The following is a 12873-nucleotide window of genomic DNA, read 5'->3' as shown; positions in this document are numbered from 1 at the left end:
TTTATGCATATTCACAATGTAGACACTCTAGTATCATACACGAATGATCAATGGGATGAAGCAGAGAATAACAAGACAAAACTTGAACTAAATCCACATGAACTATTCTCATAGAGAAATGCAACTACACTCTCATGTGAATTAGAAAAGGAACCAAAGTATCCACAAAAGTGAGCTGCAATGCCTATGTATTTGTGAACATCAGGCATGTCAACTTATTTGAGCAACAAAAATATGAGAGAGCTCAGAATTGTCCAAAAAACAAATCTAAAAATAATCAAATCTAAAAAAAAATCTAAATAACATTAAATAAGAAAGTATAAATAAAATCAATTTTAAAACTCGAATAATTTAGTCAAATAACTTTATTTAAAAAATAATAATCATTAATACATTTAGTGGTATTAGAGAAAGATAGTACAATTATATTAGAAAACAAAAGTTTAAATAAGTAAATATAGTAATGTGAAATTGTTAATAGTACAAAATTACAAATTGTGATTATATTTTAGGCAAGTTTATGTGTCAAAATTTATTGATAAAAATTTCTAAAAAACATTATCAATAAATTATACATAGTAATGAGTTGGCAAAATATAGTAATCAATAGTTTATACCACTAATATACTAAAAAGTATTAATTCACCCAATTTAAGTTAATCTATGTTATATATCATCCATTCTATGTGTGTCACAACTTTTAAAAGAAATACTTTATAAAAGAAATACGTGTATCATCCATTTTATGTTATGTTGTTAAGAATTATATCAATCAACCATTTTCAATTATCTTGTGTATCAAGAACATAAAAGAAATACTTTATAAATTTTGTTCAGTTTAACCCTCGATTTTTCTCTTCTGCATGAATTGAAAGAAATGAAATAAGCCCAGTTCAACAATCAAGGAGCACAATGATAAAAGAAAATAAAGAAAAGAAATTAAACTAAGTTGTTCATACCGAATGGGAGGTCCGTTGTACCCAAAACTATTTCTTGTGGCTAAATGAAGACCATAATTCTAAAAATTCATGGAATTATACAAAGAATCACCCAATATGATAAACTCTAAAAAGGATATAAATTAATATTTTTTAAATTATAATATATAAATGGAAAAAAAAAGAGATTTGAAAAATAAGATGACTGCCATGTCATCAGGTAGTAGGTCAAAACAAAAAATATTAATTTTAAAAAAATTATTAATAACTTTAAATATCATCCATTTGATTAAATTTAATGGTCCATAATTAAATACCCATTTACTGATTGGACGCCGAAGGCACATTTTAGAGGGTTGAGCTTCATTTGATAATCCCGTAGGATGTTGAAGCATTTCTTTAGATCTTTGATGCAGTCTTCGAATCTTTTCGACTCAACCAACATATCATAGACGTAACCTTCCATATTGTTCCTAATTTTGTTGTGGAACACACGGTTGACTAGTCTTTGATATGTTGCACCTATATTCTTGAGTATGAAGGGCATTACTTTGTAGCAATAAAGCCCAATATCAGTTTGGAGGCTCGTGTGCTCTTTGTCTGGTGCGTGCATGCTGATTTGGTTGTAACTGAAATATGCATCCATGAATGTAAGGAGTTCATGGCCGATTGCCGCATCCACCAGTTGATCAATTCTTGGTAGTGGGAAACAATCTTTAAGGCATGCTTTGTTGAGGTCGGTGAAGTCGACGTAGGTCCTCCACTTTCCATTAGGTTTAGGCACCAGAATAGGGTTAGATTCCTAGACCGGGTAGAAATTCTCCCTAATGAAGTTGTTCTCCTGTAGTCTTTCAACTTCTTCCTTGAGAGCTTTGGAATGCTCTTTGTCAAGGAGCTTGCATTTCTGTTGTATAAGCTTAAAGTTTAGCTTGTCTATGTTGAGGGCATGACAGATGACCTGGGGGTCGATCTCGATCATGTCCTCATGCGACCAAGCGAAGATGTCTTGATTTTTTCTGAGGCAATCCATGCGCATCTCACTCAAGACTTCCGTCAGGTTTGTTCCAATCATAACAACCTTGGTCGGGTCCGATGTGTTGATGGGAAGTTCTCTGAGTTCCTCGGTCAGACCAACTCCCGAGTCAATTTTCCCAAAACGAGGGTCAATGTCATCCTCGTCTTGGGCACACCTTCAAGTGGCTTTAGGTGATGTATCTGCCTTCTCTGACTTGAGAATGGGGTATTTATAGGCTCTAATGGCCTGAGTTACATGGTGGTCCCAAATAGACAAGTTGTCGCTTTCGGGTTGCAAACCACAGGTGCAGGAGGTGGTCTTACGCTTCGTACCTTTATCTAGTGTCAGGTGGTCCCAGGTCGCAGAGGTGGTGGTTGTAGAGTACCCTTAATCGGTTCCCTAGACCTTGTAAGTGTGTTGTTTCTGTTGCATGCCTTGTCCTTTGATTCCTACTCCAATGACATTCTTGTCAATATGCATATTTGAATTTTGCCTTACATCCTCAACATACGTACACTTCACCACGACTCTCATGCAACACACTCATGCACACACTCACACAAATACACCACAACTCGCATGTGACCCCCCCCCCCCCCCCCCACATGGGCTCGCATGAAAGCCCCCCTCTCGCACACAACACACATAATGCACACACTCACACACACACCATGACTTGCATGCGAGCCCCCTCTCACACACAACACACACAAATGCACACACTCACACACACACACCACGGCTTGCGTGCGAGCCCCCCTCTCGCACACAACACACAGAACGCACACACTCACACACACACCATGGCTCACGTGCAAGCTCCCACTCGCACACACACACACACACACAACGCACACACTCATGCATGTTACACACATTATGCACGACTTGCATGCAAGCCCCCGACTCTCACACTCGTGCGCGGATGCAATTTACAAGGTTGGCTTGGGATCCACTTAGATGTATCTCGAGGCTCGCAAATACTGTTGGTGACTTTGAGAAATGCACCTCAAGCGAGTAGGTGAATTGAATGCACCCTAGTTAATCCTTGGGTTATGTGGCAACTAATCATGAGGGTTAGCAACATTAATTTTTGGGGATAACAATAGAATAATGAATGAGCATCATAAATTTCTCTTAAATGAAGCACCATTGGAGATATGTTTTCTTCAAATCATTGCTTTAACTCCGTTGCGCTACTCATTCATTGGGATCTCTCCACGAAAATTTTCTCCTTGCCTTGATTGAGATCCCTTCCCGCTTGCGCTCTCTCTTCTTACTTGAGGATTGATAACGTTCACATTTTCTTTAGCGCCTTATTCTCCAAGGACGGGTGGACGGAGATCTCGCCCCAAAGTGATCAATTGGTTGTTGTCAAGGAAAATCTCCACATCTTGAAGGCAGCAAGAGCATCTAAGCATTTTGTGTTGTTTCTGGTACCTCGCAACCTCACCCCAGAAAGGAGAAGCGAGCCAACTCTGTGAGCCCAAAATCCCAAACTTGCCACTATGGAGATGAAATAAATGACCTCTGCTAGAAAAACCAAAGGTTAGAATCTACAGTGGTCGGCATGCAAAAGGTACTGAGCGCCATTCTCAAAGGCAAAACTCAAGCTTCACACTTTTTGTACAAAAGTCACTAGCAAGACCGCAGGATCCTAAAGGATGGGAGCGAAAAGGGCCTATCACGAGACAAGAACCCAAGAGGACGTTCAAAGCAACGTGAATCTACCCGCTGGGGTAAGACCGAAAATGAGGGAAACATCATGTAGTCTTATGAAGGGACTTTAACCAAAGAATCTCGTGCTAGGAGACACTGCACCTGCGCCCCCTTTTCAAGAGCAAAGCAAGCGAAAGGCATCGCCCCTCAACCGTGGTGGAAAGCCACACAATGATGGGATGAGAGCAGTACTACTCACATGCTCCATGTGAACCACAGGGAAAACTAAGTTTCTCTCACCAACTCTCGAGAAAGGATGGACAAGAGAATGAAAGAGCTAGAAGCAAAGATGCAAGATCTACATCAAAAGATGGTTATGCATCAAAGGGAAATTTGGAGGATGATGGGTTCGATGAAGAATCCCCTTTCTCAAGGAAAATTCAAACTGAACCACTTCCATCTAATTTCAAGGAGCCTCGCATGACACCATACAATGGTTAAACTGATCCATAGTACCATCTAGGAGCTTTTAATGAGCTAATGAATGTGCAAAAGGTGTCATGCAAGGCAAGGTGCCAATATTTTGTGGTCACACTTAAAGGAGCTGCATATAAGTGGTTTAAAAGCCTTAGACTAGGAACAATTACATCTTGGAAGCAATTTTTGGAGGAATTCCATCAACAACATCAAGCAACGAGTGATTACATTGTGCCTATAACAAGTATCACCAATGTAATGCAAGGGGAGAAAGAAAGCTTAAGGAGATACATCCAACGCTTTAATGCCGAAGTTGCCAAAGTAGGGAGGATGTCCAACGATGAACTCAAGTTCGCCATAGCTATTGGAATATGCCTTGGGAGTGGATTATGGGGGAATATGTTAAAAAGGGAGTTGGATGGAAATGAGGACTTCTATGAGAAAGCAGAAATATACATCCGTATCGAGGAAGGAAACAGAGTCTTGGGGACGGACACAAGTGAGTGTACTTTGGCAAGCTTGTCAGACCCTTACAAGGTCTATTAGATAATACACCAATACTCGTAAGTCGATGGATTCAAGTGAAATCTCCGTTATACAACCCGTAAAAATTGAATATCTAAGATATTCTTCTAAGTAAAGTTCCACTATGCGAGGAGTTCCTAGCAATAGAAAGTTCACTTTTAGTATCCTACACTGGATTAAAGAAGACAATCACGTGGGCCACCAAGTCAAAGATAATGACGCTACACACTTGGTGGGCAAAAAAAAGAGCGGGGAATTTTTCGAATCGGCAAGGATTAGCTACCCTTAGTCGATAAGAGATATGCACCTACTTCTCCCAACAGAAAGTAATTTAGCCAAAAGATGTCTTGAAAGACACTCATGGCCTAACTCTGAAATAAGAGGGATGCCTCTCGGGATAAGCAAACACTTGCAAATCAAGAGGGTAGCACAGTCAAGTACAATAAGCTCCCTCACATCACAGTAAAAGGATGAGTAAATAATAAGAGGATGAGACTGCTCAAATAGTAATACTCCCTCAAATGAAAACTTGCTTACCACAATGGGGAAAGTCACTTGGCGAAAGAGTAATCCTTAGAGTCGATCGACCAACATCAGTTACAAAAGTCATTTGGCCAAAGAGTAACCCTCAGAGTCGCTCGACCAACATCATTTACAAAAGTCATTTGGCCAAAGAGTAACCCTCAGAGTCACTCGGCTAACATCAGTTACACAAGTCATTTGGCCAAAGAGTAGCCCTCAAAATCACTCGACCAATATCAGTTATGAAAGTCACTTAGTCGAAGAGTAACCCTCAGAGTCACTTGACCAACATCAACTAAAAATGTCACTCGGCCTCGCATTGACCAGAGTCACTCGATCAAATAGAGAACAAATGTCACACAACCTTGTGGTGACTAGAGTCACTCAACCAAAGAGTAATAAAATGTGACTCGGCCCCAAGAGTGACTCAAAATCACTCGACCTCATGATGATCAAGGTCATTCGACTACATGGTGACTTAGATCACTCGACAACCAAAAAGAGAAAAGAGAAAAAAGTTTAGACGAGATTCGAACATGAGACCTCTTAGACAATGTGAGAAGAATTTACCACTACTCTAAGATGGAGATTGTGAAGTGAAATTAAATCAAGAGAGGCCCCTATGTATAGTGGGCATATCCTCAAAAAATACAGAGAAAGTAAGGCTCCCACTCCAACCAAGCAATTCCCCAATTCACTCAGTCGACAAGAACACTTAAAAGAATTCTTGTAGATTGGGGGAAGTGTTAACCCCAAAAATTAGCACGGCTAACCCTCGGGATTAGTCGCCTCATAACCTAAGGATCAATGAAGGCGCATTTGATTCAACTACTCGTTTGACGTCCATTTCTCAAAGTCACCAACAGTGTAACGCCCTGTCCAACAGGGACGCCACATGTGTGCACTTTATTTAAAATACCAATAATTATATAAGATGTAATTATACTAAAAGTGTGGGTAATTAAAATTTTGATAGTTAAAAACTCATCCTTTAAACTATTTAACAAAAGATAAGTAACATGATTTATGGGGTCCCCCTGTTTCCAAAATATTTACAAAGTGGTTTCAAAGTATTTTACAACATAAACTTTATATTTTCCAAAATACAATCAAAATAGAGCATCTTGTAAACTGGGCTGCCTGCGGCTGGTATGTACATTGCTGCTGTGACCATAACTCATGGTTGTTCGACTTTAGCTTTTCCTTTACCTGCACCATAAAGCACCAGTGAGTCACAGAGACTCAGCAAGAAAGTGATCAAAACAGTAATCGAAAGAAAATAATTATCAACTTATTCTCATGCCATTATGTTTACTCACTATTCAATAATAATAAGCATTCCCTTAAACATCATACATTCCTGGTACTTAATAAAGTACCACTTTTACCACTCGTTACATACGAGCTGAATATGTCACTATCGTTGCCCGATAACGCAAACGATAAGTAAGAAACCTAACCGCGGTTTCAAGAGTAATTACTCATAACGGTAATAACCGTTTCCAACCCTAGGTAATAACCTAGGCTTAATAAGCTTTAATCAACATCATGATAATAATCAAGATCACCTCCATTCATTCATTGATTTTTAACCACATATGGTGCTTACCACTTTTCTTACCTTAATTCAGAAGTCAAGAATATGGCCGACCTGGGTGGAAAAACAAGCTAGGCAATCCCGGTCCTATGTCACGACAATTGAGAAACACAAATAAATACCTTAACATAATATTCCGGATTAAAACCCTAATTTAGAAATCAAATGTAACCTACCTCCCAACAACCCTAATTTAGGTCAAGCATCCCATATTTAATTTAAAACAGATAGTACACAATTCCCCGGGTCAAAACTGAACATAAAACAAACCCGAAGAAATTCTCCCACTATAGCAGCGGTCGGCCGGTTACGGTATACCGAACCCATCCGGTCGACCGGCTTCGGCACTGCAGAACAAAAGTTCCTTTTCACCAAAATCGAACCAAAACTCCTCCAAACCTATCCAAACTTTCCAGAACAGTTTATTAACATACATATGACATAACCTAAGCTGCAAAACACAATGGTTCAATCTCTAGCTTGAAATCACACTCTCAAGTGAAGAAATCAAGTTTCTTTTAGCTTTCTCACTCACCAATCAATCCCAACAGCCATGAATTCAATCCAAACATGCATCAACAGACCTTATTTAACTTGGATAACAAACCTACACCTTCACTAAACCTACAGCTTTGAAAATTTTCAAAAAAGTAACAAAACCTAGCTTGAAAACCTAAGAAAACACCAAAACTAAAAGGATGAACTTACCTAGGGTGCAAGGTTAACTTGGAGATGGAGTTTAGCTCAAGAATTTGAAGAAAAAGAAGTGAGTTTTTCCCTGGTTCCAGCTGCTACAGCAATCGGCAGAAGGAGAAGAAGAGGAAAAGCTTGGAGATGTGTTTTTTTTTTTGAAAGGAAAAGTGATTTCTTGCCTTGGAAGGCAACTTCTTAAATAAGGGTTTTTTTTTTTTTTTTTTTTTTTTTTTTTTCTGCAGCCACAAAATAAATAAGTAAAGAAAAGGGATTGCCAAAAATAAAATGACTAAACTATCCCTCAAAATAACCTAAACTTAAATTATAACCTAGGGGCATTTTGGTAATTTTACTAATTCCCCAATCCGACATTCTAATAAAATTCTAACTTAATCCGGAATATTCTCCAAATAATTCTTTCATTTAATGTCGTGACATTGCTAACCACAAAGCTAAATTTCCACAATTACCGGGCCCAAAATAACGTATTTACTTAAATAATTTCTCAAAAATTCCTCTAAGTAAGATCATAATCCTACTTCATTTTCCAAGTAATTACATATTTAATAAAATATGTCCATTTAAATATTATTTATTTTCTGGGATATTACAACTATCCCCCACTTATAGGAATTTCGTCCTCGAAATTTACCTGAAAAGCTCGGGGTACAACTCCCGCATCTGCGACTCTAATTCCCAAGTCGCTTCTTCAACTTTGCTATTCCGCCACAACACTTTGACTAGTGGAATAGTCTTGTTTCGCAACACCTTTTCTTTCCTGTCTAAGATCTGTACTGGTTGTTCTTCATATGACAGGTCGGTTTGAAGCTCAATGTCTTCATAACTTAAAATATGAGTTGTATCAGATACATATTTCCGAAGCATCGAGACATGAAACACATTATGAACCCCAGATAAGGCAGGAGGTAGAGCCAACCGATAAGCTACCTGACCTACTTTCTCAAGAATCTCAAATGGACCAATAAATCTGGGACTCAACTTTCCTTTCTTCCCGAACCTTCGAATTCCCTTCATTGGGGATACCCGAAGAAAAACAAAATCCCCAACTTGGAACTCAACATCTCTACGCTTTGGATCCGCGTAGCTTTTCTGTCTACTTTGGGAAGCAAGCATACGAGCTCGAATCTTCTCAATAGCCTCGCTCGTTCTTTGGACAGCTTCAGGTCCAAGATACCTACGTTCACCAGCCTCATCCCAGTGAATAGGTGATCGACATTTCCTTCCATAAAGCATCTCATACGGAGCCATGCCAATGGTACTCTGATAACTATGTTATAAGAAAATTCAAATCAGAGGTAGGTACTTGTTCCAAGAACCTTCAAAGTCCATTATACATGCCCTCAACATATCCTCAAGTATCTGAATAGTTCTTTCAGATTGACCATCGGTTGAGGATGAAAAGGCATCTTGAATCTCAACTTAGTACCCATTGCTGTAAACTTCCCCAGAACTTGGATGTAAATTTTGGATCTCGATCTGAAACTATCGACTTTGGGGCACCATGAAGTCGAACTATTTCCTTAATATACAAATCAGCATATTGATCCACTGTATACGTTGTCCTCACCGGGAGAAAGTGAGCAGACTTCGTATATCGATCCACTATCACCCAAATAGAATCATAATACCCTACTGTTCTGGGTAATCCCACCACAAAATCCATGGTGATGTCTTCCCATTTCCATTCAGGAATCTTTAAAGGTTGAAGCAAACCTGCCGGCCTTTGGTGTTCTGCTTTAATTTGTTGACAGGTTAAACATTTTGACACATATTCAACAATATCCCTCTTCATACCCGGCCACCAGTATAAAGCTTTCACATCATGATACATCTTGGTTGTTCCCGGGTGTAAGGAGTACGGTGTAGTATGAGATTCATCAAGAATCTCTTGTCTGATTTCTTTGTCAACCGGTACACAGACTCTATTTTTGTATTGCAACAACCCATCAGATAAGCATGAAAAGTCTCTTGCCAATCCAGCCTCTAACCTCTCCTTATGTCCCTGTAGCTCAAGGTCACCTTGTTGGGCTACTCTAATTCTTTCCAACAGATTAGATTGTATGGTGATATTAGCAAGTTTTCCAATTACAAATTCAATTCCCGCTCTCGTCATATCCTCAGCCAACTTGGCTGAGATTTCCTTTAGTTCACAAACTTGCCCTGGTCCTTTCCGACTTAGAGCATCCGCTACCACATTTGCTTTACCAGGGTGGTAGAGAATCTCGCAGTCATAATCCTTGACCAGTTCTAACCATCGTCGTTGTCTCATATTTAAATCCTTCTGAGTGAAAAAGTACTTGAGGCTTTTGTGATCTGTATAAATTTCACACTTCTCACCGTACAGATAGTGACGCCAAACTTTTAGTGCAAAGACAACCGCTGCTAATTCAATATCATGGGTAGGATATCGTTGCTCATACTCCTTCAATTGCCTGGATGCATAAGCAATCACTTTCCCTGATTGCATAAGAACACAACCTAACCCTTGTTTGGATGCATCACAATAAATCACAAACTTTTCGTCACCTTTTGGTAAGGTTAGCACAGGAGCGGTAATCAACCTTTGCTTCAGTTCCTGGAAACTACCTTCACACTTGTCAGTCCAAACAAACTTACAATTCTTTCGGGTCAACTCAGTTAAAGGCGTAGAAATCTTTGCAAAGCCCTCAACAAATCTTCGGTAATACCCCGCTAACCCCGAAACTTCTAACCTCGTTGCCGACTTAGGTCGAGGCCGATCACGCACTGCTTCAATCTTTACTGGATCCACTAAAATACCATCTTTACTCACCACATGCCCCAAGAAACTCACCTGAGGTAACCAAAATTCACATTTCTTAAATTTGGCATACAACTTATGCTCCCTGAGACGTTGTAATACCATTCGAAGATGTCTTTCGTGAGTCTCTTCCGAGTCTGAATAAATTAGAATATCATCGATAAAGACAATAACAAAATCATCCAGAAAATCTTTGAACACTCGGTTCATCAAATCCATAAATGCTGCCGGGGCATTTGTTAATCCGAAGGACATTACCAAGAATTCATAATGACCATACCGGGTCCGAAAAGCTGTCTTGGGAATATCCTCCTCTCGAATCCTCAGTTGGTGGTAACCAGATCGAAGATCAATCTTAGAAAAGACAGCTTTTACCCCCGCAACCGATCAAATAAATCATCTATTCTTGGCAGAGGGTACTTGTTCTTCACTGTTAATTTGTTTAACTCCCGATAATCTATACACATTCGTAATGTTCCATCTTTCTTTTTCACAAACAAAACTGGTGCACCCCAAGGTGAAGTACTAGGTCTAGTAAATTTTAAATCCATCATCCCCTGTAATTGAACTTTTAACTCTTTCAGCTCTGCAGTGCCATTACGTAGGGAGCTTTCGATACGTGCTCGGCTCTGGTATTAAATCAATCTCAAAATCAATTTCACGTTTTGGTGGCAACCCTGGTAACTCTTCTGGGAACACATCCAGAAATTCTCGAACCACTGGGACATGCTCCGGTCCCGCTAGTGGTTCCCTGGAAATATCCACAACACTTGCCAGGAAACCAATGCACCCTTCACACAACAAATCCCTTGCCTTAAGGGCTGAAATTAAGGGAATCCGAGATCCTTGCATCTTACCCACAAATACAAAAGGGTCCTCGCCCTCAGGCTGAAAAGTTACCATCTTTCTTTTACAATCAATGGTGGCGTTGTATTTAGCAAGCCAATCCATCCCCAAAATAACATCAAAATCCTCCAGATTTAATTCTATCAGATCAACTGATAACTCTCTTCCTTCCACAAACACCGGAAGGGATCGAACCCACCTGCTGGAGATAACCAACTCCCCAGTAGGCAACAAGGTTCCAAAACCTCTAGAAAGCACATCACTAGGTTTATTCAAATCGCTCAATTATTCTACTTGAAATATAAGAATGCGTCGCACCAGAATCAATTAATACAGTCAATAAAGTACCAGCAACAGAAAGCTGACCTGTCACAGTAGATGGACCAGCATCAGCCTCAGCTTGAGTCATGGCAAATACTCGAGCAGGAGCGGGTGTATCATCCTTCTTTTGCTCTAACCGTAGCAATTGTGGACAATTTCTCTTCATATGACCCACCATTCCACAGTGGAAACAGGCCCTAGCCTGACACTCGCCCAGGTGATGCCTTTTACACCTTGGACATTCAGGAAAAGTCCGCCAGTTTTCATTCCCACTACGATGGAAACCTTGGTTACCCTGGAATCTTTTGTTTGGGCCTGCTGCTGATGTTTCACTAGGTCTTTTCCTGCGGTCACCAAGATCAGTACCCCTACCCGAACCAAGACTCGCCGATTGTTTCCATGAATCTCTTCTGGCAATATTTTTCTTTCGTATCTGAGCCTCTGCACCCTCAGAAACTAAAGCCAACTCAACTATCTGAGCATAAGTTCGGGCAACCCCCGGTTGTTTAGAAGCAACAATCACATCCCGGGCGATATGTTCATCCAGCCCCCGAATAAACTTGGCTTTTCTAGCAGCTTCAGTAGCCACCTCATCTGAGGCAAACTTTGCCAGTCGATCAAACTTAGTAGCATACTCTGTCACAGTCATACTACCCTGAGTTAACCGTATAAACTCTTCTGCCTTTGCTGCCTTAATAGACTCATTATAATACTTCTCAAAAAATAAGGCCCGAAAAGTTTCCCAGGTCATATTATTCAGATCATGGCCCTGTGATACAATCTCCCACCAAATACGGGCATCATCTCGTAGCATATAGGTAGCACACCTGACCCGGTCATTATCTTCAACTCGCATAAAATCGAAAATGGATGTTATCATACTCATCCATTGCTGCGTTTGAGTGGATCGGCACCACCCTCAAACACCGGCGGGTTACGCTTCGAACCGTTCATATAATGGTTCCAAACGATTTCCGCATCCGTGGCACTACTAGAGGTGCGGAGGATCGGGATTCGATTTAGAGCAGGCTGAGCTCGCTGCTCTCTTAATTCTCTGATTTGCTCACCCTGCTGCCGAATAGTTTCTTGCATAGCAGCATATAACTGTTCCCAATTAGGTGGCGGTAAAGGGTTCTCTCCCTCACCGCCAGCCCTGAGCCCAGCTAGCTCGCGGGCACCCCTACCAGTCCGCCTTGGGTGCATAACTATACACCTGCGATCACATTCCAAGTAATAACAATACTGATAAGTATTTCCATATATTATAATCCTTCCCACAACATTCTGATATCGACATAATTCAGATAATCAGGTAATCAGAAAATTAACAAGCTATCTTTTAACTTAAAACTTACTAAACCATGAGTCGATCAGGTCCTTGCAGCCAATGTACATATCAAACCGCCTTCGTGATCTAAAAACCTTGGCGCTCTGATACCATGTTGTAACGCCCTGTCCAACAGGGACGCCACGTGTGTGC

The 12873-nt window shown here is 40.3% G+C and overlaps 1 protein-coding gene across 1 annotated transcript; it reads left to right on the top strand.

Annotated features, from left to right (window-relative positions):
* Window positions 1-4152: 4152 nt before the first annotated feature.
* On the top strand, window positions 4153-4635 carry LOC115694990 (uncharacterized). The gene has a single exon (XM_030622091.2). The coding sequence runs from the start codon at window positions 4153-4155 to the stop codon at window positions 4633-4635; it is 483 nt and encodes a 160-aa protein (XP_030477951.2).
* The last annotated feature ends 8238 nt before the right edge of the window (window positions 4636-12873 follow it).

Source organism: Cannabis sativa, chromosome X (genome assembly GCF_029168945.1).
Source record: "Cannabis sativa cultivar Pink pepper isolate KNU-18-1 chromosome X, ASM2916894v1, whole genome shotgun sequence".
Taxonomy (NCBI): domain Eukaryota; kingdom Viridiplantae; phylum Streptophyta; class Magnoliopsida; order Rosales; family Cannabaceae; genus Cannabis; species Cannabis sativa.
The sequence above is the reverse complement of the archived record's forward strand: the minus strand, read 5'-3'. Positions and strand labels throughout refer to the sequence as shown.

What these genes read in the sequence shown, in the direction of transcription:
- LOC115694990 (XM_030622091.2), top strand. Translation starts at nt 4,153, where the DNA reads ATGAATGTGCAAAAGGTGTCATGCAAGGCAAGGTGCCAATATTTTGTG.